At 42.1% G+C, this 24,264-nt stretch overlaps 1 protein-coding gene across 5 annotated transcripts; it reads left to right on the top strand.

The window, feature by feature from the left end:
• The first annotated feature begins 199 nt into the window (after positions 1 to 199).
• On the top strand, positions 200 to 24,264 carry tsc2 (TSC complex subunit 2). 5 transcript variants are annotated; one of them, XM_034895449.1, is made up of 43 exons: positions 200 to 268; positions 482 to 668; positions 2,026 to 2,195; positions 2,316 to 2,402; positions 2,496 to 2,606; positions 2,689 to 2,836; positions 3,047 to 3,164; positions 3,609 to 3,657; positions 4,567 to 4,692; positions 4,833 to 4,906; positions 5,045 to 5,171; positions 5,848 to 5,991; positions 6,066 to 6,203; positions 6,311 to 6,414; positions 6,535 to 6,616; positions 6,828 to 6,983; positions 7,103 to 7,222; positions 7,625 to 7,747; positions 7,856 to 7,962; positions 8,061 to 8,226; positions 8,601 to 8,723; positions 8,829 to 8,963; positions 9,176 to 9,365; positions 9,509 to 9,602; positions 9,683 to 9,785; positions 11,157 to 11,251; positions 12,911 to 13,051; positions 15,194 to 15,355; positions 15,474 to 15,632; positions 16,666 to 16,772; positions 17,344 to 17,586; positions 18,026 to 18,180; positions 18,211 to 18,304; positions 20,749 to 20,906; positions 21,338 to 21,945; positions 22,416 to 22,494; positions 22,581 to 22,667; positions 22,744 to 22,930; positions 23,020 to 23,159; positions 23,251 to 23,329; positions 23,422 to 23,513; positions 23,601 to 23,699; positions 23,786 to 24,264. In XM_034895449.1, the coding sequence occupies exons 3-43, from the start codon at positions 2,070 to 2,072 to the stop codon at positions 23,951 to 23,953; spliced, it is 5,604 nt and encodes a 1,867-aa protein (XP_034751340.1). In that variant the 5' UTR covers positions 200 to 268; positions 482 to 668; positions 2,026 to 2,069; the 3' UTR covers positions 23,954 to 24,264. The 5 variants fall into 5 exon arrangements, with proteins under 5 accessions (XP_034751340.1, XP_034751359.1, XP_034751333.1 ...); XM_034895468.1 differs by adding an exon at positions 19,002 to 19,091 and having other exon boundaries at positions 18,026 to 18,304; XM_034895442.1 differs by having other exon boundaries at positions 2,030 to 2,195; positions 18,026 to 18,304.

The raw sequence follows: 24,264 nt of genomic DNA, 5'->3' as shown, positions 1-24,264 counted from the left end.
TACTAATAATAATAATTATACTTGCCCCTTCGCTTCCATGCCAAAAGGATTAAAACACATTGAAAAAATGTTGTCATTGAAAACGCAGAATGCTAAAATATCAATATTGCATTCATTTTTAATCCTTGTGTTTTAGCTTTATTTCATTGTTTTTTTCAGTGTCAGTGTTTAGCTTTAAAATGCCAAAACACTTTTCTAGCGGCATAACTTTGTGTGACTCCAATGAGGAACTAACTTCAGCATCGTTAGCATGGCTGCTAACCGTTGGGTAACTGTTACGGAAACATGTAACTTATCACTAGCTAGTAACTCTATTCGAGTGGTAGGCAGTTTAACGAAAAAAACAGTAACTATTGTGTAGATGTTTTAGTCTTCATTTGTCATGAAATAAACCTAGAATAATGGACCTCTAGCGTAGTTGGCTTTAGCTTGCTCAGAACTACATTTCCCATCAGCGAAAGTAACAAACGTGTTTTTGTAGGAAGTGCTCCTGTCACAGCTTTAATGTGTCATCCGGTTGAGGAGTGGAGGTCTGTGAGCCTGGACGAGAACGAGCTCTCAGCAGCAAATACCAATTTATATCAATGCACAGACGCAAGTGGCTCTGCTGGCGGCGTTTGAGCAAAGCTCTGAATCTATGAAACCGAAAGCGACTCATCTACTATAAGGTGAGAAGAGAGGGATGAGTTGTTTTTAAAAGGTACCAGACCTTGAATGCCACAGAGGAACGCTAGCTTATGACAGGGAATGTAACGTAAAGCGTAGCTAACGGTTCTGCGCCATTGTGCATTTCACCTGATTATACCATGTTTACGTTGGGAAGTGTCCACAGATAGAGTTTGCTATGGTCAGAGGCTACCTTGCACCGATGTGGTGGGGGTAGTAGTAGTAGTAGTAGTAGTGGTAGTAATAGTACTAGTAGTACTACTACTGGTGGTGGTGGTGGTGGTGGTGGTGGTGTTGTTGAACTAAAACAGAACAGTCGTTGTCTGTCTTCTCACTTCACCTCCCCTCTGACTCTGTCAAGTCCACATGACAGCAGATTTTCCAAACCTGCCACCCCCAAAAAGGGAAACTAAGAGGGTTTGATCACACCCTGGTTGCATAAAAACATAATCCTTTATCTAGTTATTTTCAGCCGTGCAGTGTTATAAAAGTTCGTTTTGAAAATTTAAAGAAGCTGTCATGCTGCCACCAACTTTGTCTGGTCCGGTGTCAGAGGCAAGACAACAGCCACCACACATACTAGCCTAAAGTATGCAATCCTTTAATGAGAATACACAAACATAAGAGGTAAAGAGCCTTCCCCTTTTTCTCATTACACTAATTGTTGTGCTGCCACCCGAAAACACCATAAGGAAACACACAAACAGCCGTTTGTTTTTAAAGTGGATCACCTCATCGAAAGTAAAGGCCATTCCTGCAAACAATATAAAAAAAAAACACAATTGAAGGATTAACCTTCACTCAAGAACAGCAAAGGTACAATTTCACATATTAAATGCAACATAAAATAATAGTAATAATAATAATAATAAATTGAATTTATATAGCGCTTTTCAGAAACTCAAAGTCGCAACACATATTTTTGAATGTGTCCATGGTTTCACCTGCTAATTAGATTGATCATAAATCGATTTCTCAAGTTCTGCGTGTCTGATCACCTCAGCTAAATAATGTTTTTTTTTTTTTTTCTTCATACAAATTCTAACAAAGGCTTAGGAGACAAATTGTAAACAATGGCATACATGCCAATATTCATCAAATAGCAATCTTATTTCATCATAGATAAGATCACTTCCATAAAATCTTTTTTACAACTCCACATTTAATTCTTGATGTTTGTCAATATTTTACCGTTGTGCCTCTAGTTTTATATTACTGTGATGTACAGTGGTAGCATCTTTTTAAAGGCTCAGTGCAAATTGATTTTGCAATGTCCTTAAGGTATTAGGTTTTGCATTGTAATAATAATCCAAGCTACTTGATGCAAAATGTCCTAAATGTGTGTTGCTCTTTCTCCAGGCAGCCGGCAGCCTGTTTAGTCTATCACTTCTTCAGGTTGGGCAATGCATAAACAACCGAGCAAGGAGAGTCTTAGGGACAAGGTGAAGGGGATCTTTGGTTTGCGGCCACCGAGCAAACAAAACGAAAGCAGACCATCCGAGTTTATCATTACAACGGACATTATCAAGGTGTGCAGAAGATACCGAGCATCTGTGCACGTTCCTACACAGTCAAACTCACCAAGCTTTTTTTCACATCGTGTGTTCTAAGGTGTCAGGGCCTTTCCTCTTCCCCTTGATGTTTTTCAGGAGCTTCAACCCGACTGCGGTCTGAATAACCGTGTTCGAGTGATGAACCACGTCTGTGATCTTGCCAAAACGAAAAAATTTGAGGAGGTGATGCTGCGAAAGGTGTGCTGTTTTTGGTAATGCGGTACATGTAATCTTCTGTGTTTGTCAAAATCTGTGTTTTTTTTTTTTTTTTTTTAGCATGCAGTGGAGGCTGTCTGGAAAGCTGTGGAGGACATGCTGACTCCAGAGCAGCCTCCAGAGGCCAGACATGCTGTCCTGCAACTGCTAAGGGCCATTATACAGGGACAGGTACATTGACATACACAAGCATATACAAAATGTGAATATATTTCTGGCTTTTCATAAAATCCTGTTCACTGTTTATGTGAAGGGTGAGCGGCTCGGCCCTCTGAGGGCCTACTTTTTTAAAGTCATCCAAGACTACCAACCGTGTAACGAGGACCTCTCTGATAGGCTGGAAGTCTTCAAGGCCTTAACCGAGAACGGGAAAGACATTACTTACCTGGAAGAGGACATAGGTAAAATAATTAAAAGTATTAGGTTACATACTAGATTGTTGGATTTGTTCAAGCTAATATGAAACAACTTTGTAGTTGTGTTTGTAGATGTAACTTGTAGAGGCATGACTTGTCTTTCACACACCTTATTCATGGGTGTGAATGAAATAACTTCACATTATCATGCATGTATTTTTTTCTGTTATTGTTTTGTTTTCTCCACTCTCGCAGCACGCTTTGTCCTCCTGTGGATGAACATAGGTCTCACCTCTGACTTTCTCCACGTTCTTGTAAATCTGGTGAAGTTCAACAGCTGCTACCTGGACCAAAATGTCTCCACCATGGTCCAGTAAGTTAGAGATACAGCCAGATATACACACTTCTGTTTGTTTGTTTTTATCCAGAAAATGTTATTGACCTACACTACCAGTGAAAAGTTTGGGGTCACTTAGAAATTTCCATTACATTCCATTATAGACAGAATTCCCGGCTGAGATCAGGTGTATTGTGTATTGTGATTTTCAGATTACAATATGTGCTTAGACAATTGCATAAGGGTTATCCAATGTTTCTCAGTTAGTTTAAAAAGAAAATTATATCAGGTTAGTAAACAGAATGTGCCTTTGGTACATTGGATTAATGGTTGCTGATAATGGGGATTGCAGATATTGCATTAAAGATCAGCCACCCACTCAGATCAGCTGGTATTCTGTCTATAATGGAGGGGTATGGCCCCCAAACTTTTGACCCGTAGTGTACATTTTACATGATTGTTCTGTTGTGCTCTCTGTAGGAAAATCTGTTTCCTGTGCAATAGAACCACATCTTCAACAGACATTGAGGTGGGTATTTGTTCTTTTTTCTTAATGTTACTTTTAGATTTCTGTTAAACTGAAGCCACTACTGTATAACTGCAGTTTGACATTTAGCATTCAACAGTACATGCTGAACTTCCCTGCTCAAAAGTTTCTGTTGTTCACTGGTAGAAAGACAGATTATTGAGCCAATGAAGTCATCTATATGGTTCAGAGGCTCACAGGTCCAACAAATAATGTGAGAACCTTATTATTTTTCTTAAAATGTGCAAAATCCCTGGTCCGGACTATTATATACAGTAAATTAGGTAAATGTGAAAAGGGTTGTTAGCTATTCTTTTACTATTAAGGAAAAATAAAAAAATTGATCTTGGAATAAATTATGAAGAACCTGAAATCAAACATTTTATTCTACTTAATTTGTGTGGATGCAGAACAACAAATATTGTGTTTGCTCAATGTGTAATTTAAAAGCACCATGTTGCCATAACAAACTAAGGCATCCAGGGAAGAAATCTTTTTTTCTTAATTTTTTTAATTGTCTGTACTTTCCATATGGTTTTATTAAAAACAAATAATGATGATATAAACATCATCAATGCTTACTAACTGCATATTTAACTGTGCCAATCTAGTAAAACCTACTCTACTTTTGAATTAATAAACCTCCGAGTTGTATTGTTTCTTCTTCAAGCACTTTCAGCACTGTGTTAAGATAATGAAGTTAGTTGGTTTGTATCCAACACTAGTCTCATTTGAGGTTGGACTGTAGGCCTTTGCATATGTCAGATGCTGATCCCCTGCTCTCTCTCTCTCTCTCTCTCTCTCTCTCTCTCTCTCTCTCTCTCTCTCTCTCTCTCTCTCTCTCTCTCTCTCTCTCTCTCTCTCTCTCTCTCTCTCTCTCTCTCTCTCTCTGTGTGTGTGTGATGTGTCCAGGTGGCACTTCAAGTACTGGATGCAGTGGTGTGTTACAACTGCCTGCCCTCAGACTCTCTCACTGTCTTCATCATCACACTCTGTCGTACTGTCAATGTCAAGGAGTTTTGTGAATCCTGCTGGAAGGTGAAAACACACACACTTAATTTTTCTTTTATCTGAGGGCTCTGATGCTAAATGGCATTATTCATAAGCTCCTCCTCTGATCTTCTCTCTTGTGTTTGTTGCTCCCCCCCCCCGTGTTGTGCTGCTTTGTGCTTCTGCAGTTGATGAGGAAGGTGTTGGGGACTCACCTTGGCCACAGTGCAATTTATACCATGTGCCGCATAATGGAGGAGAGGTATTATCCCTGGTTTAAGCAGTTCAAGAAAATTTCTGAGCTTGTGGTGCATTACTGAACTGAATATACTATTATGAGTGAGGGGTGGGTCTCCTGTTATGTATGTCTCTCTAACTACCTACTATCATTTTCCACCAGAGTGTACATGGAGGATGCACCATTGTTGAGAGGAGCTGTATTCTTTGTTGGGATGGCACTGTGGGGCGCACACAGACTCCCCGCCCTCAAAAACACACCTACACTAGTTCTACCATCTTTCTACAAGGTAACACATACACATACATTACATGTACTGTACACTGTTCCCAATGTGTGCTGATATGAAAGATAATGTTATCTTGGCCAAAATTATCTTGTTGTTTACATGTCAACAAAACTTATGCATTCTTGGCAAAAAGGCTGTTTCTCTGTTCAAACGTTGTTCTGTTACGTTGCGCTGTGAAAAACATATTTACAGTAAATGCATGCTGCTTAGCCAAGTACAAAAGTGTGAGGCATAGGTTGGATCTCCCGTTGTCTTATTGGTGTTAGTCATACTATAGATATTTTCTATCAAGCAGTGTCCATTGTGGCTTTAGTAGCTGTTCTGCTGTCCCTATTCTAACATTGCCAGACCAGTCTACCCAAAGCTGTGTCAGCGTTGGAGTATGGTCTGGCTACACCTCTTATCTACTCCAGGATAGGGCTTGTTTGTATTTATTTAAACAAACCCAACTGTCCTGGGCGGTAAAAGCCCCAGATGCAGCAGTGGTGTCTTTGCAAAATAGATAGCAGAGATAGTGGAAGGGGAAGGACATGTGACAGATTGAACAACAATGAGTAAAGATACATGATAAATGACTCAATCGAAAGGTAGTCTGAGACAAACAAGAACATACCTAATACTATGAACGTAATAAATTAAATGTGATGACTGTTGGTGTCTGACCTCTGCCACTCAGGCTATGTCGTGTGCCAACGAAGTGGTGTCCTATGAAATCGTCCTCTCCATCACCAGACTGATCAAGAAGTATGGCAAAGAGCTGCAGGTGGTCACCTGGGATATCCTGCTGGGAATCATAGAGCGACTGCTGCAGCAGATCCAGGTGCGCACACGCACACGCACACGCACATAGATTAAAATACTAGAGCTTTTTTGACCAAGTAGGTTGTCTCACAGACAATAGGCAGTGCGGAGTTGAAGGCCATCGTGTATGAGCTGTTGACCACAGTAGAGGAGCTGTACGAGCAGAATGGATTCCACGGCTCCACAGAGAAGTTCTTCATTCTGGTGGAGAAATGTTCTGACAAGAGACCGGTTAGTGCTTTTAAGTTTCCATCCCTTGGTGTTATTTTTGTCTTGTCATTTGGTCCTTTTAATATACTTCTTCTTCATTTCTTATCTTAATTTTGTTTGTGTGACAGGATGCATCAGTGCTTACCCTCATTTCGTACAGAGCCCAGTCTATCCAGCCCGCCAAGGACGGCTGGATTCAGAGCCTTCACCGCCTCATGGAGAAATTCTTCAGGTAGGACGCACATAAGGACGGTTTAATTATTGATCACCATCTCGATACCTGTCTGATCCCATCCCTGCTGTACCATAATCTTCCCTTTTCCTTTTTGATATCTTACTGACTCTCTAAAAGGAACGAGACTCGCAGCGTGATAAGGATCAAGGTGCTTCATATCCTGTCCTTCGTTCTCAGTACCAACCGACAGCTCTACGAGGTCTGTACGCGGACATACAGGCACACAGGCACATTTGCTTTCTCACTAGCTTTCAAGTCCTCTGTCACTTTTTTGCTGTTGTACACTGATGTGTGTTATTTCATGTGGAAAACTTTCAAAAATCATCAGTTTACCAAAAATGAAATACCAGGCCAATATAATTCGACAACATAAAATCCTTTAGCTTATTTTCTTCTTTGACTGTTTTCAGGATGAGTTGATTGAAATGGTGGTGATCCCCCAGCTCAGTGGGATAGCTGAAGACCGGGACCTGGCCGTCCGAAAACAGGCCACTCAGCTATTGGTGGACCTCGCTGAGGGCTGCAACACACACCACTTCACCAGCCTGCTGGACATTATTGAGCGGGTACATATAAACATTCACACAATCCCTTATGCACGCACACACGCACATTCATGTTGTTTCACTTCAACCTCATGAGGTCATTTAGTTCGGTCCATTTCATTGAAGTCATTCCTCTGTAGGTGTCCAGTCGCTCTATGGTGTGTTCGGGTTCCCTGGAGGTTTCTGAGAGAGATCCCACAGCAGAGTCTCCTATGGAGGACGTCAGGACTGCCATACTAGGCCTGCTGGAAATCTTGCAGGTACACATTAGGGCTGGGTTAAAAAAAAAATTCACTAAGATCCATGTGAAGTTATTTCAGAAAAAAATACAGTTTAAAAGGATCTAAAAAGCAGAAAAAAGTATTTTCAGGCATTTTACATAAGCAGGGTTACAGATATTAATGCAGTCTGCCTGATAGCTATCTGATGCTGTTAAAGGTCTCTTTATATCAGTAATGTTTGTAGACATAGCAGAAAATAAATATCTTCACTTTTGATTCCGATAGTATTAACTTCTCTTGAGTTTTTTTTTTTTAACTTAGGACAACCAACTGCTGAAAGAAATTGCACTAATAACATTTTTAACTGTGTTGCAGTTTTCTTTCCCCCCATGAGTTTAGAGGTTTCTGGTGATTAACCTCCATCTTTTTCTCTTCTTACAGAGCAAGCTTTACAGCCTACCAGCCAGTCACGCTGGTCGTGTGTATGAGTTGCTTATAAGCCACTTGCTGCTTCACTACAAGAGCAAATATTGTTCAGCTATTGCCTCCAGTATTAGACTACAGGTAGGGGAAGGTTAATTTTTTTCTGTGCACATTTGTGCATCTTGTACTCCATTTGTAACATACATGCAAGCTGACTTCCTATTCTTTAAATTTTGTTCTCTCCTTTAGGTGTTTGACTTCTTCCTGATGGTGAGAGCGGACTCTCTTCACCGTCTGGGAGTCCCCAACAAAGACGGGGCCATGAGGTTCAGCCCTTACTGCTACTGTGACACAGGGTGAGGACGCACACATCTTATCTGCATCAATTTTGCTCATAACAATCCAGTCAACTAAATATTAACAGGACTGTCAATTGTGTCCTTTGTTGTTTTAGAGAGCCAGAGAAGCATGCCAGTGAAAAGAAGCCTGCAGGTTCAACATCTCCTCCTGCTGGCAACCCTGCTCCCCCCACTGCTCCTTCCACTTCAACAGCCTCAATACGCTCAGCCTACCTGCCCTACGCACCTGCCTTTAGTGTGCTCCTGCAGTGCCTCAAGATGGTACACACAATTATTGTATCCATCTCACAGATAAGTGGCAAACATCTGCATCAAAATGTGTCTGCTGTAAAATACTGAGTATTGCTAACGCTCCAGGCTTTTTTTTTAACCATTTGTAGTAAATAACTTTGCATAGCACACAGCAGGACTCTAGTCAGGACCACCTTTGTTGAGTCCAAGACATGTCCAAGACCAAGTTTCACTTTCCCACCAATATTATTATAAACACAACAAAGACACTTGGATTAGGTTGTGAGTCAGAGACAAGTCTGAGACCATAGGAAAAACCGCCTCGAGGCTGGACTCGAGTCCAAGACCGGACTTGAGTACGGACTTTAAAGATATTGAACATTGTTTTTATTTTTCTCTTGTAGGAGACCGATTGGAAGGTGCTGAAGCTGGTTCTCGACAAGCTGCCATGGACGCTGCAGTACAAAGTGCTGCTGCTCACGTCACCATGCAGTTTGGACCAGCTCTGTTCTACACTCTGCTGCATGGTAGTGCGAATAAAGACAAGCATGCAAATCTATACCTACAAGTCTGGACACATAAATTGGCTTGCGTACAAATGTCATGATACTTCTTTGTCTGTGTGCTCATAGGTGACGGATCGGCTGATCTCAGAGCGCTTGAAGAAGACCCCAGAGGGATTTTCTCGCACTGATGTTCAGCTGGCAGTGGTTCCTGTCCTGACAGCGATCACCTCCTACCACAACTACCTGGATCAATCGAGACAGGTACAACCAATTGTCTGTAGAAAGTAATAATCTGCATTTTTAGGAAGTTCTTAAGCTTGCATGTTGGGTTTACTGACTGCCAGAAGATCCACATTTGTGCAACAGCTTCCCATTATGGCTGTTTTTTAGTATACCAGCCCCTCCACACAATACACGTAGGCAGCTATTTCCATGCTGGAATGACGTTCATTAATTTCCTTTCCCCTGTACAGAGAGAACTTGTTCAGTGCCTCGAGACTGGCCTCATTTATCGCTGTGCCAAGCAATGTGTGGTTGCTCTTACAATGTGTACGGTGGAGATGCCTGACATCATGATCAAGCTGCTCCCCGCCCTGATCGTCAAGCTCACCCACATCTCTGCAACTGTTGCCATGGCATCTCCTATGCTTGAGTTCCTCTCCAGTGAGCACTGAAATCTTTTCAGAAAAATCTTTAAATAAAGTTTCTTTTCCATTGTTGAGTATTCAAGGACAGTAAGTCCCTTCAAAGTTTTCCGTAAATAAAGTGTTTGGTTGATATGTACTTCTTCATTTATTTTTCCATAGCTCTGGTGCGCCTGCCACATCTGTATGCCAACTTTGTAGCCGAGCAGTATGTCAGCGTGTTTGCAATATCTCTACCCTATACTAACCCTTCCAAGTAAGTGCTCACATACACACAACACTGGCACACTCTCAAACGTCACACTCTGACCTATTTGTTTCTTCCATTCCCATCAGGTTCAACCAGTACATTGTGTCCCTGGCCCACCATGTGATTGCCATGTGGTTCATACGCTGCAGACTCCCGTTCCGCAAGGACTTTGTTCAGTACATCACAAAGGTGTGTGCTGGTTCAACTTTTTTCCTTTGTTGACTTATTTGTGACTTGCAATTTCTATTTTGAACTTCAGACACATGTAAACACACACAACAAATGCACACAAATACTGAGAAAAAAAGAAGAGAAACAATACCCTACTGAGAAAAAGTACAAGAGAATTATTCCCAGATGGAAATCAATGTCATCGATGTGCTCTCAGCCCATCCTTGTCCTTGTCCTTCTTATGCAAGAACATTTCACAATTGAGGTAACGTTTTTCTTTTATGTGCAGTAACTTTTCTTAAATGTCTCACCCAATCCTGTAAAGGAAGGATGCCAGGTATATTTCAGTTCCTAAAAAAAAAAAGAAGTGTCATCCATCATAGTCAAATAATACTTTAAATTGAATTTAAAGGAGTCTGAGCTGCAGACAGAGTGGTATAAATCTTATCAAATTCTTGGTAAGAAAATTAATAGGTGCATTTCAAAAATGTCAAACTATTCCTGTCAAGTCCCCTAAAAAGTTTAGACAGAATACAAACTGCAGACCTGTGATGTTACGCTATCACAGTGGATCTTGTCAATGCAATTATATATGATTTTACTTTGAATAAGCCTTTAATCTTTTGACAGGATTCTTTTGGAGTTGTATTGACGTTAATTACATTTCAGTTTTACATCTCTATTTCTTTACATTTATTTATTTGTTATTTGAAAGTGTACAGTCACATCAGTTGACATTTTTAGTTTGGACTCAAAGTGTAAATGTGTTTGCAGAAAAGCGGATTTTCACCTGTAGTCCCTTGGCAGGTCAACACATCATCATATTACATTCATAAAAACAAATACAAGAAAGATAGAAAACACACTTGGTAAAGAAAAGAAATGGGGACAAATAAATAAATTATAAGTACAATACAAAGAGCCATAGTACCTAGGATGAGGTAAACCAGCTATTGTTGATTGCAGTTTTGATTGTTTTTAATTCCATCTCTTGGATTTGGTTTTAAATGATAGATAGCTGGTGTTTTTCTCTGACTTCAATAAGGAAGGCAGTTCCAATAATTTGAGGCCCATACTGAGAAGACTGTTTGGCCAAACTTACTACTTCTACATTGCATAACAAAGTCTCCCCTGGTGGCTGCCCTAGTTGCCTTGCCACTGCTGTTTTTCTGTTGTATAAATTCACCCAATGGTGGAGGTGCAAGCCCATGCATTATTTTGAAAATGAGGCCGACCTCTAGATAATGTAAGAAACTGTCAAATTGAATTTGTTGTATTTAGTAGTGATATGGTAGTGGTGATAGCTGATTGGTTTTTGATCTAGTATTTTAAAGTCTGCTTATAAAGAGTTTCTATTGGTTACATTCACACCTCTGTCCGTGTCTTCAGGGTTTGCGCTCCAATGCCCTGTTGCCTTTCGATGATGGTCATGAGCAAAGTTCATTTCGTGCCCGAAGCACCAGCCTCAACGAAAGGCCCAAAAGGTAAAGCATATGTATACACACACACACACGCACACAACTGCAAGTGCTGACATACAAACCAACAGCAGCACAACAAAGCCCATGCGGCCATTGTTGTGTAAGAGGTTTGTGGTTGCCAAGGTAACAGGGGACTCGGCATGACTGGTACTGTGGCAGGATGGTGGCAATGACTCCTCTCAGGTTGCCATGGTGATCATTGGTTCCTCTTATTTATTTTTTGTGCTTTTTACATTTTGAAATGTGTTCTTTTTCTGCCACGATTGATAAATTCACTTCTTCTAGTATTAAATGACATAAAGGGGGTGGACAACATAACATGAACAACACTTTGTGTGTGCGTGTGCGTGTGCGTGTGCGTGTGCGTGTGCTTGTGTGTGTGCGTGTGCAAAAGGAAATCAATATTGTTTGAGACCACACTGCAAACAGAGTTTCACGGTAGCATTTTTATTTACATCCCCTCTCCTCCTTGTTGTGAAATTGCATATACTTACATAGGAAATAGCGGGCGCAGCGTTTTTGTATACGTATTTTCCCCCAAGTCTTCTCCATCTTGGCCGGGTCCCCTCGCCTAATGGTTTAATTTAAAAAAAGAAACTCCTAATACCCTTGCTGTCATTGCAATCAAGCACACTCCTTGTTACAGCTTTTCATTGTAACACATAGTACCTCTGCTAACATCAGTTTCAACTGATCTTTCATATAAACCCACTTTCAATGTTCCATTTTGTTATCTTTTGTCCTTGTGCTGCTCATTGTCCACTTTTGGGTTGGAGGGCAGCATATGAGTAATATAGCCTCTTCTCTTCTCCTCTCATCCAAAAGTTTTCATTACCCTTGAAATCTATTGAAGTACCAATAAATACAATAATTAGAATCTAGTACTTCGGCTTCCTCAAAGTATTTAGTCCAGACTTGTTGTGCTCCAACCCTCTGTTTAACCCTGCATTTCATTTTCAGTTGAATGGGATTCTTCTGTTTTAACTTCCATTATGTCAGGCCTGTGCTGAGTCCATCCCTACTTTACTTCTCCTGTACTAGTCCTTTGCTTCACTATTTACCTGCTGTGTGAAATAATGTTTATTTTGTTGCTCTCCTGAATACTTTCTGTGTATATTTTATTTTCTGAGTAGCAGAAGCTGTTTTAACCTCTGCTGTAGCTTGTCTGTTTTTCCTTTTTAAGTTGATGTTTAGCCTTTATTTCTATTCTCTTTATCCTACTACGCTCTCCTGTAATCTGATTCATAGTGTTCATAGCTGTTAATTTTCACCTTGTTTTTGTTTTCCTTCAATTCTTCATTTGACCCCCTTCCCTGCCTCCTGCGATTGGGTGCTGCGTTGTGGTTGTGGTTTTGGGGGGTGGTCGTATCATCCTGGATCCCTCCTGCATTGCTCCTGGCCCCTGCTTTTTGTGGCCCTTCCTTCCCTACCCTGACAACCCCCCATCCCTACCCCGCTGCGTGGCGTGTGCCCTTTGCTCTGGTGCTCGGGTGACGATTCCTGCTGTCTCCTGTTATCCCTCAATGCACCACATTCTTCCCTCACACTCCCAAACCACCACCGCCCTCACGATGACCTACCCCCTTACTGCCCACCGCCACCATATCGCCATCCCGGGCCCATTCCCCTCACGGTTCGCCATGGGTACTCAACACCGCCCAGTCTGCGGGCAACAAAAGTGGCGAAGACGGCAGCGGCGGTAGCCAATAGCAGCAGCTCTCCAGTTAAAGAGCTGAGGGACCTGTCAGCCATGGATGCTTTCCGTTCCCGCAGCATCAGTGTCTCCGAACATGCGGTTCGCAGGTTAGAGAAGAGCTTTCTGGGTAACCAGAAACAACAACCTAAATTCTTGTTGATTCCTCCATGGGATGGTTCATGAGGGGTGTAGGGTCATTGTCATGTTGGTCCGTTGGGCGGGCGTTGGGCGGTTTGTTGCCAGGGACACCTGGAGCGGGTGGTGCATGCTGGAGGAAGGTTTGTGTGTCGATCTTTTTGGTTTGTTTTGGGCTGTGATCTTACAAATGCTGTTTTAGATTTAGTTTTTATGGTTTGCTTTTGCATGAAGTGTTCGCAGAAGACATTGAAAAACATTTGATGTTTTTTTTTGTTTGATTTTAATTTGACTTTGACTTTATTTTTTTGTTTTGCTGGGTGTATTGCTGACTGGTTTTGATTGGCCTAGCAACAAATGAATGGCAGGAGGGACTGGTGCAATGCATGTGTATCCCAAGTGATGGGATCTTATCCTGAACAACCACAACTGACAACTCTGCCTTTGTTCTCCCGGTGGGGGGGGGCACTACTGCTTCCTTGGCCAGTGACAGAGACAACAGCAACACAACAGCTTTGCTTGCTTGCTTGCCGTAGTTTTATTTTTGCTTCACTGACAAACATATACTGTACTGCTTTGACCATGGCAATCTCGTAGTGCGGGATTTTAAAACAGCTGGGCTGATGTGAACATGTAGATGCTTGATTATAGACTTGAATCATTCATATCACCACACATATATAAACACAAACACTCCCCGTCTGACTTATCTTCATATCATTTATATGTATCTGTGCTTGGCTGACTTGCTTCAGTGACAATGGATAATATAACATTGCAGTTGCCAGAAGTGGCTGCAGTGCCACTACATTGAATATGTCCTACCACTCCTGTCCAACAGATGGTAGCAAAAGCCCCAGAACTTTAGTGTTGAAACGTTCTCTGTTTTAATTTCAGAGTAAAACATAGAACTTTATCATACCAAACAACTGCAGTGTGTATCTGTTTAACCTGCTTCAACTGCTAAATGGCCGCAAATCATTTTTTTTGTCTTTTGAATGGCTGTTTGCTGTTTGAGACTTGTATAACTTCAGACAACATGGCCATGTTTTTAGTTTTTAGACTTTAAGATTTTAACTCTATGCGATATCGAAATGACCCTAAACTCATTTTGTTTTATTCTTCTTGTTTAGCAGAGTTTGTGTTGTGACACTCATAAATCCATGTTTAAATCTTATAAAAGCCACATTATTCAGCTTTAGGCTGAATTGTGTACTTGCATTGAAATAAAGTAAAATAGAAATGATTGTGATAAACAATATTGAAAAGCAGGGAACACAGCAAGTTCAGTTGTGAGCATTTCATGGTCATGTTGTTTGGAGTATGTGCCCACTAGACAAAGTGAAAAATGAATCGGCAGTCGAAGAATGGTAATACAAAATGCTTGGAGAAGTTGTTTTTCACATGCTGGGACTTGGTCTGGGTGCGAGGTTTCTTCTTCTTTCCTGACAGAATTAATGAAAAGAAGAAGAAATTAATTGAAAAAGTATCTCTCAAATGCTTATTGACACTGATATTAGCAAATGTAAAGGTGCTTTCAACCTGATTTGCCTCTAGAGCATGCAGTAATGGTTGATGTGGATACAAAGAGGTGCTACTCATTCTACAGTAAACACTAAAAACAAGATTTGGCAGCAGCGGAGACATTAGCAGAAAGTTAAAAACATTCTCTCACACACTTCTACCTGCAGGTTTCTCAGTAGTCTTGTGGCTTTCTTAGCATCAAAACATGTTACACCATAGATCCCTTCTGCGTCGTATTCAGAGCTTTTCTGCATCTAGGGAAGTATGAGGCCACTTAAACCATGTCCCAGTGTGTGTTTGTGATTTGGTGCTAGAGAAAATTGTAGTAATGATTAGTGCATTTACTTATATACACACATGGAGGCATGTGTGCATATAAATGCTTGTGTTGCATGTGATATAGACTTGAAACTTTGGTGTGTCTGTGTGGTTTTTGTGACGTTCTTAAGTTCTCTCTGTTTCTGTTTATCTAAGCTTGCATGTCTCTGTGTGCACTGATTACATGTTAAAATATATCTGGAGCCTGCGTGCCTTCCTCTTCCTTCTCTGCCCTTCTTGCTGTTTAACTTTTTCTCTGTTTTCTTCTGTAGGATGCACACCTCAACCACCACCTGCAGTCTGGGCTCCGCTGATGAGAGCGCAGTGACTCAGGCAGACGAGGGGCTGAAGACTGTCCACCTGGAGCTCACAGAGACCTGTCTGGACATGATGGCACGATATGTCTTTTCCAACTTCTCCGCCCTGCCCAAGAGGTGGGCAATAACTTGTTTTTTGTTTTATCAGTATGTTTGCATGGTGATTGGCCCTTCACAATGGTGATGTTTTGAAAAGCTGTCGCAGTCATGAAATATACTTATTTTGTTCTCCTAGATCTCCCATCGCAGAGTTCCTTTTGGCGGGGGGTCGCAGTATGACTTGGCTGGTGGGAAACAAGCTGGTGACCATAACAACCAGCGGAGGGGTCAGAACACAAGCGCTGCTTGGCCTGGACGTGGCTGAACGGCTGGGAGGAGGAGGAGAAATGACGAGGTGAAGCAAGCTCACACGCACACTGATAAAAAAATCTGATAAGATCTAATAAGATACATATTTGAGGCATTCCAAAGTTAGTGTGTCTGTCTGTTGCTTGGTCCAACTGAAATGTTGGATGGATTGGGATGAAATTTGGTGTAGACATTCATGTTCCCCTAACGATACATTTTAATGACTTTGGTGATTCCCTGATTTATTATTTTGCACCCTCATCTGGTCAACATCATTATTTGTCCCCACACTTTGTTTTAAAATGTAATGCCTAAAAAACTAATGACATTCATAATAATAGCCAGTAATTAGAAAAATTTGGGAGACAGTGGAAGAGCGCATACAGGAGACAGTGGAAGTGAGATCATACAGGGGACAGTGGAAGAGTCACTGGACAGGACAGGGAAGATGAAAGCTTTAAGTGGAGCAGCCCCTTATAGTTGTAATAAAAAATAGGTGGTCAACCAAATGGCCTTTTATTACCTAAGGCACTACAAGCTCCTATTACTGGTGGTCTTTGCAGACACGAAAATTCATGTGCCCATCAAGTTGTTGACTGTGACTGATGTCAACAGGCATGTTAAAAGCAAAGGGCATCAGGCCAGCCACTTAAGTCAGCAAGTGGGATTGCAAAGTTTTATGCTTCCGCTTCCGTTGGTGGCATAACAAAACAAGAGAACATGGTGCATAAGAAAACCAAACAACTGGCGGGAATGTTGCATTGTCATTAATCAGAAATACCAATTGTTATAATTTCTATTTGTGCTGGTTAATTATGAACAATGGGTAAAATGAGAGGGGGGGGGGGCTAGAGGGGCCACTGTGGCAAATATTGTTATGGCTTCTCCCCTAACGCATGTAATTTCACCTCAAACCTTTGATAAAACTTAAGAACCCTGTTGTGAGAATGTTAGCATGCTTACGTTCATATCTAGCTCAAAGCAACACTGTGCCTAAGTACAACCTCCCAGTGCTGCTAGCAGGGCTGTAGATTTCTTATTAGCTGCTTTGCAACCCTGTCTCTTATCTGGTCCTGCAGGTCAGATCCATCACTACACACCCGAATCACCAAAGAGGCTCCAGCCAAACTGGAGTCACAGTCGAGCCAGCAGCACAACAGACGCATACGGTACCGCTCCATGTCAGGTAATCGGTATTCAGCTGCATTGCTTGTAACACTTGGCCTCAGAACTTAGGGCATCCCATGAAACACTGTCTTCTCTCTCATGTTTAATGGTTTTGTTTTTAACGATAACTTTCTATTTTTTGATCTTCATCCATCTCCATCTTCGACCGCTTATCCGGTATCGGGTCGCGGGGGCAGCAGCTCCAGGAGAGGAACCCAAACTTCCCTTTCCCTTAACTTTTGATCTGCCAAGCATAAATGTCTGTCTGTACTTTGTGTGCTTTGGATTTTGTGTTGGTGGATCTGGAATCACATAAGGAATCATAACTAGATCTTACTGCCTGTTTGTATTTTAACTATGTCATTCTTTTTGGCATTGTCAGTCTTCCTTAGAAGGAAAGGTACATTGCTTGTCCTTATGCTGTGTCTCTTTAATTAAAGCCAGACTGTGTGATATAACAAAAAAGAATCTAAATATCTTATAAGTTGAGCTTTCTGTTTCTGGTTATAATGTGTATAATGTTTTATACACTCTATGGAGGAATGTGAGAAGAGCTGCATGATGATGATGACCTTCCTCTCTTATTCCAGGTGGACACGCTCTACGTGCCAGTCCTGCTCAAAGTCTCAGTCCTCTTGTGTCCCCCTCTGAGGGGGAGTTAGCTGCTCCACTCTCTCCCCCCTCTGCTTCTACCCTGGATGGCCTGGGTCCTCCCTCCTCCAGCTCAGCCATACCGCCTGCTCCACAGCCACTCAAAGACAACCCCACCCTGGCGGAGTTTGTCCCCATGCTCACACAGGGCTGGGCAGAGATCTTCATACGGAGACCGTCTGGTATGCAAACTGCACGTAACAATAACAACAACAAGTTGGGTTTGCAAACCGGAGGGTCGAAGGTTCAAGTCCCACTATAGACCTAAGTAGAGAGTGTGGATTGGTAGCTGGAGAGATGCCAGATCACCTCCTTGCAAGGCACCATACCCCCCCAACCGCTCAGGACGCTGGTCAAACCCACTCTAGCTGATATCTCCATTTGTGCATGTATAGGTTGTGTGTTTGTGTGTGTGTGTGTGTGTGAATAAACCGTATAACATTTAATTATTAAGTGTTATTATTAAAAACATCTAACATTTTGACAAAAAGGCAGCTTAATCTTAACTATGGTGTACCATCTATCTTGCAAGTTGGTTGTCATGTTTTGATGGTTAAGTGAGTAATTGCCTAGAGGAAAATTGGAAAAACGTTCAAACTGTCTCTCTCTCTGTTGTCACAGGTAACACAAGCTGGCTGATGTGTCTGGAGAACCCGCCCAGTCCCTTCTCCTCGGAGCTCGGCAACATGCCGCTGCAGGAGCTCTCCACTGTCCTCATGGCCATGGAGGGTGTAAAGGAGCCTCCTACCCAGACAGCAAGCGCTCCTGCCAGCACTGCTGCCCCAGCACCAGCTGCCCCAGCACCAGCTGCCCCAGCACCAGCTGCCATCTCCGAGCCGCTAACCCAAACACACAGCAGCGTCGGAGGAAAGGCAAACCTGATGCAGCGTTCCAACACTGGTGAGTAACAGTCTGACCAGAGAAAATGTAAAAGATCAGAAAGTTATCTTTTCCTCTTGCTGGTGTGTTTTGGTGGTTGTAATTGATCAGTGCAGGTTATTTGTCCCTAAGTTTTAGGATTTTGTTACCAGTCCAAAAAACATAACAGTACAGCCAGAATATTTAGCTGCAGCACAGAAAATCATTTACTTATAAATGTAATGTTGTGCATGAACGCACCTCTCCTGCTCGCATGACTGCCTGTCTTTGGTCCCATTTAATGGACTGAACTAAGTGCCAAATTGCCTGTAAATACTTTATTTGAACATGAATCAATAGCCCTGCTTGGATTTTCTGAGGTCATTGATCTTTATAGTAAACTGCTTTGACATGATTTTTGTTTATCAGTCACATGTCTGTTCTTTGCAGTAGCCTCCTGTTCAATGATTCCCAGTGTCCTGTGCTTTTGTGTTCTCTCTACCTCTGGGGCTAGTCTGCCTTCAGTGATTCATCTTCACATTCTCCCTTTATTTACCCCTCCAACACTTTTTCTTTCACTCTTCTCCGTACTCTCTTTCTTTCAACATTTCTTTTTTTCTCACTTTTGAGATTTTTTGTCCCTTGTTCTGATTTGTTTGTTTTTTATGTGTTTTCATTCTCACCCCCTTGCTGGTTTTATGTTTGGCTACGGTGTGTGTCCTCTGGCATCTTGCTGCAGTAAGCGGCTCTCTCTGGTCCCTGGGTCTGGGCTCTGTCCCCACAGGCCCTCCGGCCCACGGCAGGTTGCACAGGAGCATTTCCTGGGCAGGTACAGTCCACCACATGTGTGCCCCCACCAACCCTACCAGAAAAGTCCTGGTGTAGTGTGCTTCCTCTCACTTGCGCAATACACTGGTCTGCAACTAAAGGTGACATTTGTTCATCACATGCCATTATCTCTTATCAGATCCCAAAACAGCAATCTGGATTTCCCAATAAAATATATTAAATTATGGGAAATCTGCGTTTTTGCTTTTTAGACAACAGTTACATGAGAGGATAAAAATCCCTCTAATATTTGTCTGTTAAATGTAAAGCTGGAGCCAGCAGCTGGTTACCTTAGCTCAGCATAAAGACTTGACTTGAAAAAGGGGGAAATAACTGTCTTGGTTTTTTTCAAATTTAATAAAACCGGGCATCTCTCAAACTTATTAAACATGTTATTAATGTTTGTTTACTCTATACAAAAACTTAAATGTAAAAAAACATGTTGCAGTTTTACAATTTTAAGCCCAAGACTTTTTCTTGTCCAGGATGCTTTGCAATCCTACGCTAAGCTAACCGTCTCCTGGCTCCAGTTTCATATTTAAAGGACAGACTTGAGAGTGGCATCAATCTTCTCATCAGCAAAAAAAACAAATACCTGTAAATCTATCCCTTTACATCTAAATGAGATATGGTGTATAGGAGTTTCTTTTTCCATTTTCTTTACTAGTTGTGCAAAGGACCTGCAGCTTTATACTAAAAGAAATTGTGCAAGTGAAGGAATTCAACATTTCTTCTTTACCCATCAATCTTCTATTAACACAGGGAGGGAAGGTCCTCGAAAAGAGATGCTGAAAACGTGCCTGCACTTGGGTCAATCCGTCCAATGGCACCTAAAGAGGATTTGCTTTTCCTTCTTAATCATTTTCTCTAACTCACTGTCACTGAAATATACTCCCAGGTTGACCTTTTAACCATAGACCCTCTGATGTTGTCAACAGGAAAGCCCAGACCTCATCCAACTAATATGCTCTGCCTTGCCTCACCAGTATAGACCAGTTGTGTGAGGAAGACATTTTAAGAGCGGTAGTTTTCAGGGGCACTCGAGTGTCAAAGAGACCTGATTATGATGCCTTTTTTTTTTTTTTTTTTTACGTGTGGGGAGAGTGTTATTTGGGAAAAATAGGACTTGGTCTGGGCTGCTGTTGAAGTAGCTGCTGTGTATTAACCAACAAAACAGCCAAACAGATGCATGAGCCTTGACGGAAAAATCAAGTAGATGAACCAGTGATGGATGGATGCTGCCTGCTGCTTTGATCTGTCTTTCTCTCTGATCTCAGTGTTTGTAGGTTGGATTTACTGCAGGTCATGATCTTAATGTATGTTCATGTGCAAACATGTTTGCTTGAATGCCTTTGAGTTTTTTTAATCATTATTGATACACTCGGTTTCTGATTCTGTTTCTTTTTATCATTGATTCACTTTAGTCATGATTTACTTGACTGGATTTAAAATTTAGAGAGAATTTGTGTGCAGTGTCAAAATTACTACTGAGAGCTGTGATGTTTGTTGTTGGAGTCCTACACCTGCATATTTCATGTCTGATTTTTGTGACTAATGGTCGACAATTGTGTGTGTGTGTGTCCGTGTGTGTGTCCGTGTCCGTGTGTATGTGTGTCTCCACCTATTACCCACATGGTTGTTTCTGTGTCCTGCTGTAGACTCTGTGGTGGTGCTGGAGGAAGGCTCAGGGCTTCCCACAGCACACACCCCAACTGATTGGCTAGAGAATGAAGAGTTTGAGGCAATGACCTCTGATCACATCTTCATGTCTGCGGACAAGTCAACAAAGACCCCGCAGCCTGCAACACTCAGCAGAGTAAGTTGTTTGTGCACTCTATTTTTATTCTGCACAGAAAATGGTGACTTGAACCCACAGCGAGTAATCACGATGTCTGTGTGAACTACAGTATGGTCAATAACAATAATAGTAATAATAATAAATATTAATTTGCGTGGCATTTTTGCCTCTACTGTCTCTAACACTGTGAAAAGATGCAATTAGTTTTTCACAGCATCTCCACCACCTGTGGTTGTTGTTGTTGTTTCATTATCAGCTGAGAAGAGATTAAACTCGCCTACAATCTTTTTAAGCGTGTTTCCCCGCCCTTGCTTCTGTGTAATAAAGCCAAATGTTGCACCGCCAGCTTTTTTTCTGCACTTAAAGAACCAGTATGTGTTTTTGCTTGTTTTAGCAATTAGCTTATCTGCTAAAACAGGCTTAACTCACAGCAGCACTTTCTCCTATAGTCCTCCTCAACTTCCAGTCAAGATGATGAAAAGTCAACGCTGGAGGAAGTGAGTGAGGGTGCAATTCCCATTGATCAGCCCACTATGGGACCATCCACCCCAGGCAGCCAGGGGCCCGAACTTCCCTTCCAGACCCACACTCAGACCCAGGGTCATGGACTTAACAAGTCCAGCTCCTCTCCGGAGCTCCAAACCCTACCAGAAGTCATCTCCAAGGCTGCTTTGGAGTCAGAGACTGCGCCAGGGGACACACCGTGGCCCGTTGCACCTTCAGATGTCAAGCCTCAGACCCAGCAGCCTCATTTTGAGAAAGAGAAGGTGGAGGGAAGCCCAGAAGAGGATGTTAATGGCCTGGGAGGTCAGAGTCAAGGGGGTGAAGTCCCAGGTGTAGTGTCATCTCAAAGTGGAGGAGCAAGGATGAGGTTGGAGTTTCCAGCAGCACCGGTACAACCTGGACCCATCTCCCCGAGTGGAGGCCACCGACCACGGGGTCACACCATCTCCGTGTCAGCCCCTTCCTCCAGGAGGGAGAGGAGGACAGAAAGGGACTCGTACCACAGTCGACCTGGACCCAGCACCACAGAGAAGATCTCTGGACTGAGCCCCAGGTACTACAATACTGGCACAAAAACTACTGCGGCCTCTGTCACCTGTTTCTGCCAAATAAATGATGCAAATTATCAACTTGTCAGTAAGATGATCTCTGCTCTGATCTAAAGTAGCAGCCCGCAAGAGAAGAAAATTGTAATCTAGCCCCACTTGTTAATTGAAGGATTGTTTGAGAAATTGCAGGTTTGAATCTAAAACAGCACTTGAAAATGAAATGAGGTTGTAAACTGCTTCCTAAAACCTGGATGGAATATAGTCTATCCAGCTCTAGATTAGTTCATCATATGAAATTACATTTTACATTACAGTTGTATTTTTATACCATGTGGGTATTTATGAATACTATGCCTATAAGCCACACATCTATTAAGTGTTTTGAATGCCAACATGTGTGTTATAATCCTTATTTTCTAATGATTGTGTTTGTGCCCAACACCTATTTTTTCTTATTTCTTTTTTTCTCCGTTAGCTTTGTCTTCCTCCAGCTGTACCACTCTCCTTTCTTTGGGAACGAAGCTAATAAGCCACTGCTGCTGCCCAAAACTCAGGTAAATTGACCTCTCTGGCTGTCCTGACATTTGTTCTAGTGCATTTTACAGTGTCACAGTGATAACATGTTTATTCTCTGTGATAGGTGATTGACCGCGCTGTGAAGGTTCTGGACCAGATGCCTCCTTATGACACCCATAAGATCGGAGTGGTGTTTGTAGGAGCTGGTCAGGTGAGAATACAAGAACATTGATTGACCCCTAGTTAAATATTACTGTCAGGTGATCCCATATCTCCACCATCTTCAGGTCAACAATGAGGTCGCCATTCTGTCAAACGAGTACGGTTCGAACCGCTACGCTGCCTTCCTTACAGGCCTGGGCAAATTGATTCACCTGAAAGACTGTGACCCCGACCAGATATTTCTCGGAGGGCTCGACCAATATGGAGACGACGGAGAGTTCACCTACTGTTGGCATGACGACATCATGCAGGGTGTGTGTGTATTTGTGTGTGTGTTTAAACATTATTTGTTTTCCACACCACACACTCTGCTTGTCACTAATGAAATCTTGTCCCTTCAGCTATCTTCCACATAGCCACGCTAATGCCAAACAAGGAGAGTGACAAGGGCTGCTGCAACAAAAAGCGTCACATTGGCAATGATTTTGTCATGGTGGTGTACAATGACTCTGGAGAGGAGTACAAACTGGGCACCATTAAGGTATATGGACATACACACATACATCTCTGAGATCGGAAGTATATATTTTGTACTTAAACTCCTATCTCTCGTCCCCCCATGCTCATGGTAGGGTCAGTTTAACTTTGTAGAAGTCATTATAAAGCCACTGGATTATGAATGTAACCTGGTGACCCTCCAGTGCCGCAAAGGTGAGCCGATCACTGCGTTTTCTCCAGTCTTTTTCTCTGTGTCTCTTTGGTTAGTTTGTCTTTTGTTCTTTTACCTGTTCTCTCTCTTTTAGATCTGGAGGGATTAGTTGACACAACGGTGGCAAAAATCGTTTCAGACCGCAACCTTCCACTCTTAGTCAGACAAATGGCTCTGCATGCAAATGTAAGTCTTCCCCTTATCTCTTCCTCTCTCTCTCTCACACACACACATTCACATTCTCATTCACATATATTCTTTGTCTATCCACAGATGGCCTCTTTGGTGCATCAGTACAGAGCTAACCCGTCTGATGCTTATGCCTCCAAGTGGTTAGCGAGATTACGTCACATTAAGAGGATCAGGACCAGGGTAAGGAAACACACAAAGAAGTGCTTCTCCTTCATCACTGTCACTACTTTTACTTACATCATCCAATTTGCCGTCTCTCTGCTCAGGCCCAGGAAGACATTCAGTCTCGCGCGACTCCCGCCATCTCTCTGACCCAAGGACACACTCAGCAGAACAAGTCGTTTCAGCAGAGCACTTCAGCACAAAACCAGGAAGCCTCCGGGCAGAGGAAAAGACTTGTATCAACAGTGGATGATTTCACTGATTTTGTTTGATTACATTTCTTTTCCTGGCAAAGACAAACACACACACACTTTATTTGGGATGACACAATGATTTTGATTTAAACCAATTGGGAATTTTTATTGTAAAACGTAGGAGCTTCATGGTCTCATAAAGGCTTATTTTGTGATGAAATATTGTTATGTGAAGACAGTAATTTCTGCATATTTTTCAAAATGCTAACGCTTTGCACGTTTTGGGTCTAATCATGATGTTTCTGATGTGCAACATGAGACGAGTAAAGTTGTACAGAACACTACGTTTGAGAGCGGGTTGTGTTTGTGAGTAAATATGTGTGTGTGGA

Source organism: Etheostoma cragini, chromosome 2, assembly GCF_013103735.1.
Source record: "Etheostoma cragini isolate CJK2018 chromosome 2, CSU_Ecrag_1.0, whole genome shotgun sequence".
Classification (NCBI taxonomy): Eukaryota; Metazoa; Chordata; class Actinopteri; order Perciformes; family Percidae; genus Etheostoma; species Etheostoma cragini.
Note: the sequence above shows the minus strand (reverse complement) of the source record. Positions and strands in the feature narration are given on the sequence as shown.

Excerpts from the sequence above, each read along its gene's own strand:
- tsc2 (XM_034895468.1), top strand. The coding sequence starts at position 2,070 with ATGCATAAACAACCGAGCAAGGAGAGTCTTAGGGACAAGGTGAAGGGG. Across the intron at positions 13,052-15,193 it reads TCCGAACATGCGGTTCGCAG|GATGCACACCTCAACCACCA; the intron begins GTTAGAGAAGAG and ends TTTCTTCTGTAG. Across the intron at positions 23,700-23,785 it reads TTAAGAGGATCAGGACCAGG|GCCCAGGAAGACATTCAGTC; the intron begins GTAAGGAAACAC and ends CTCTCTGCTCAG.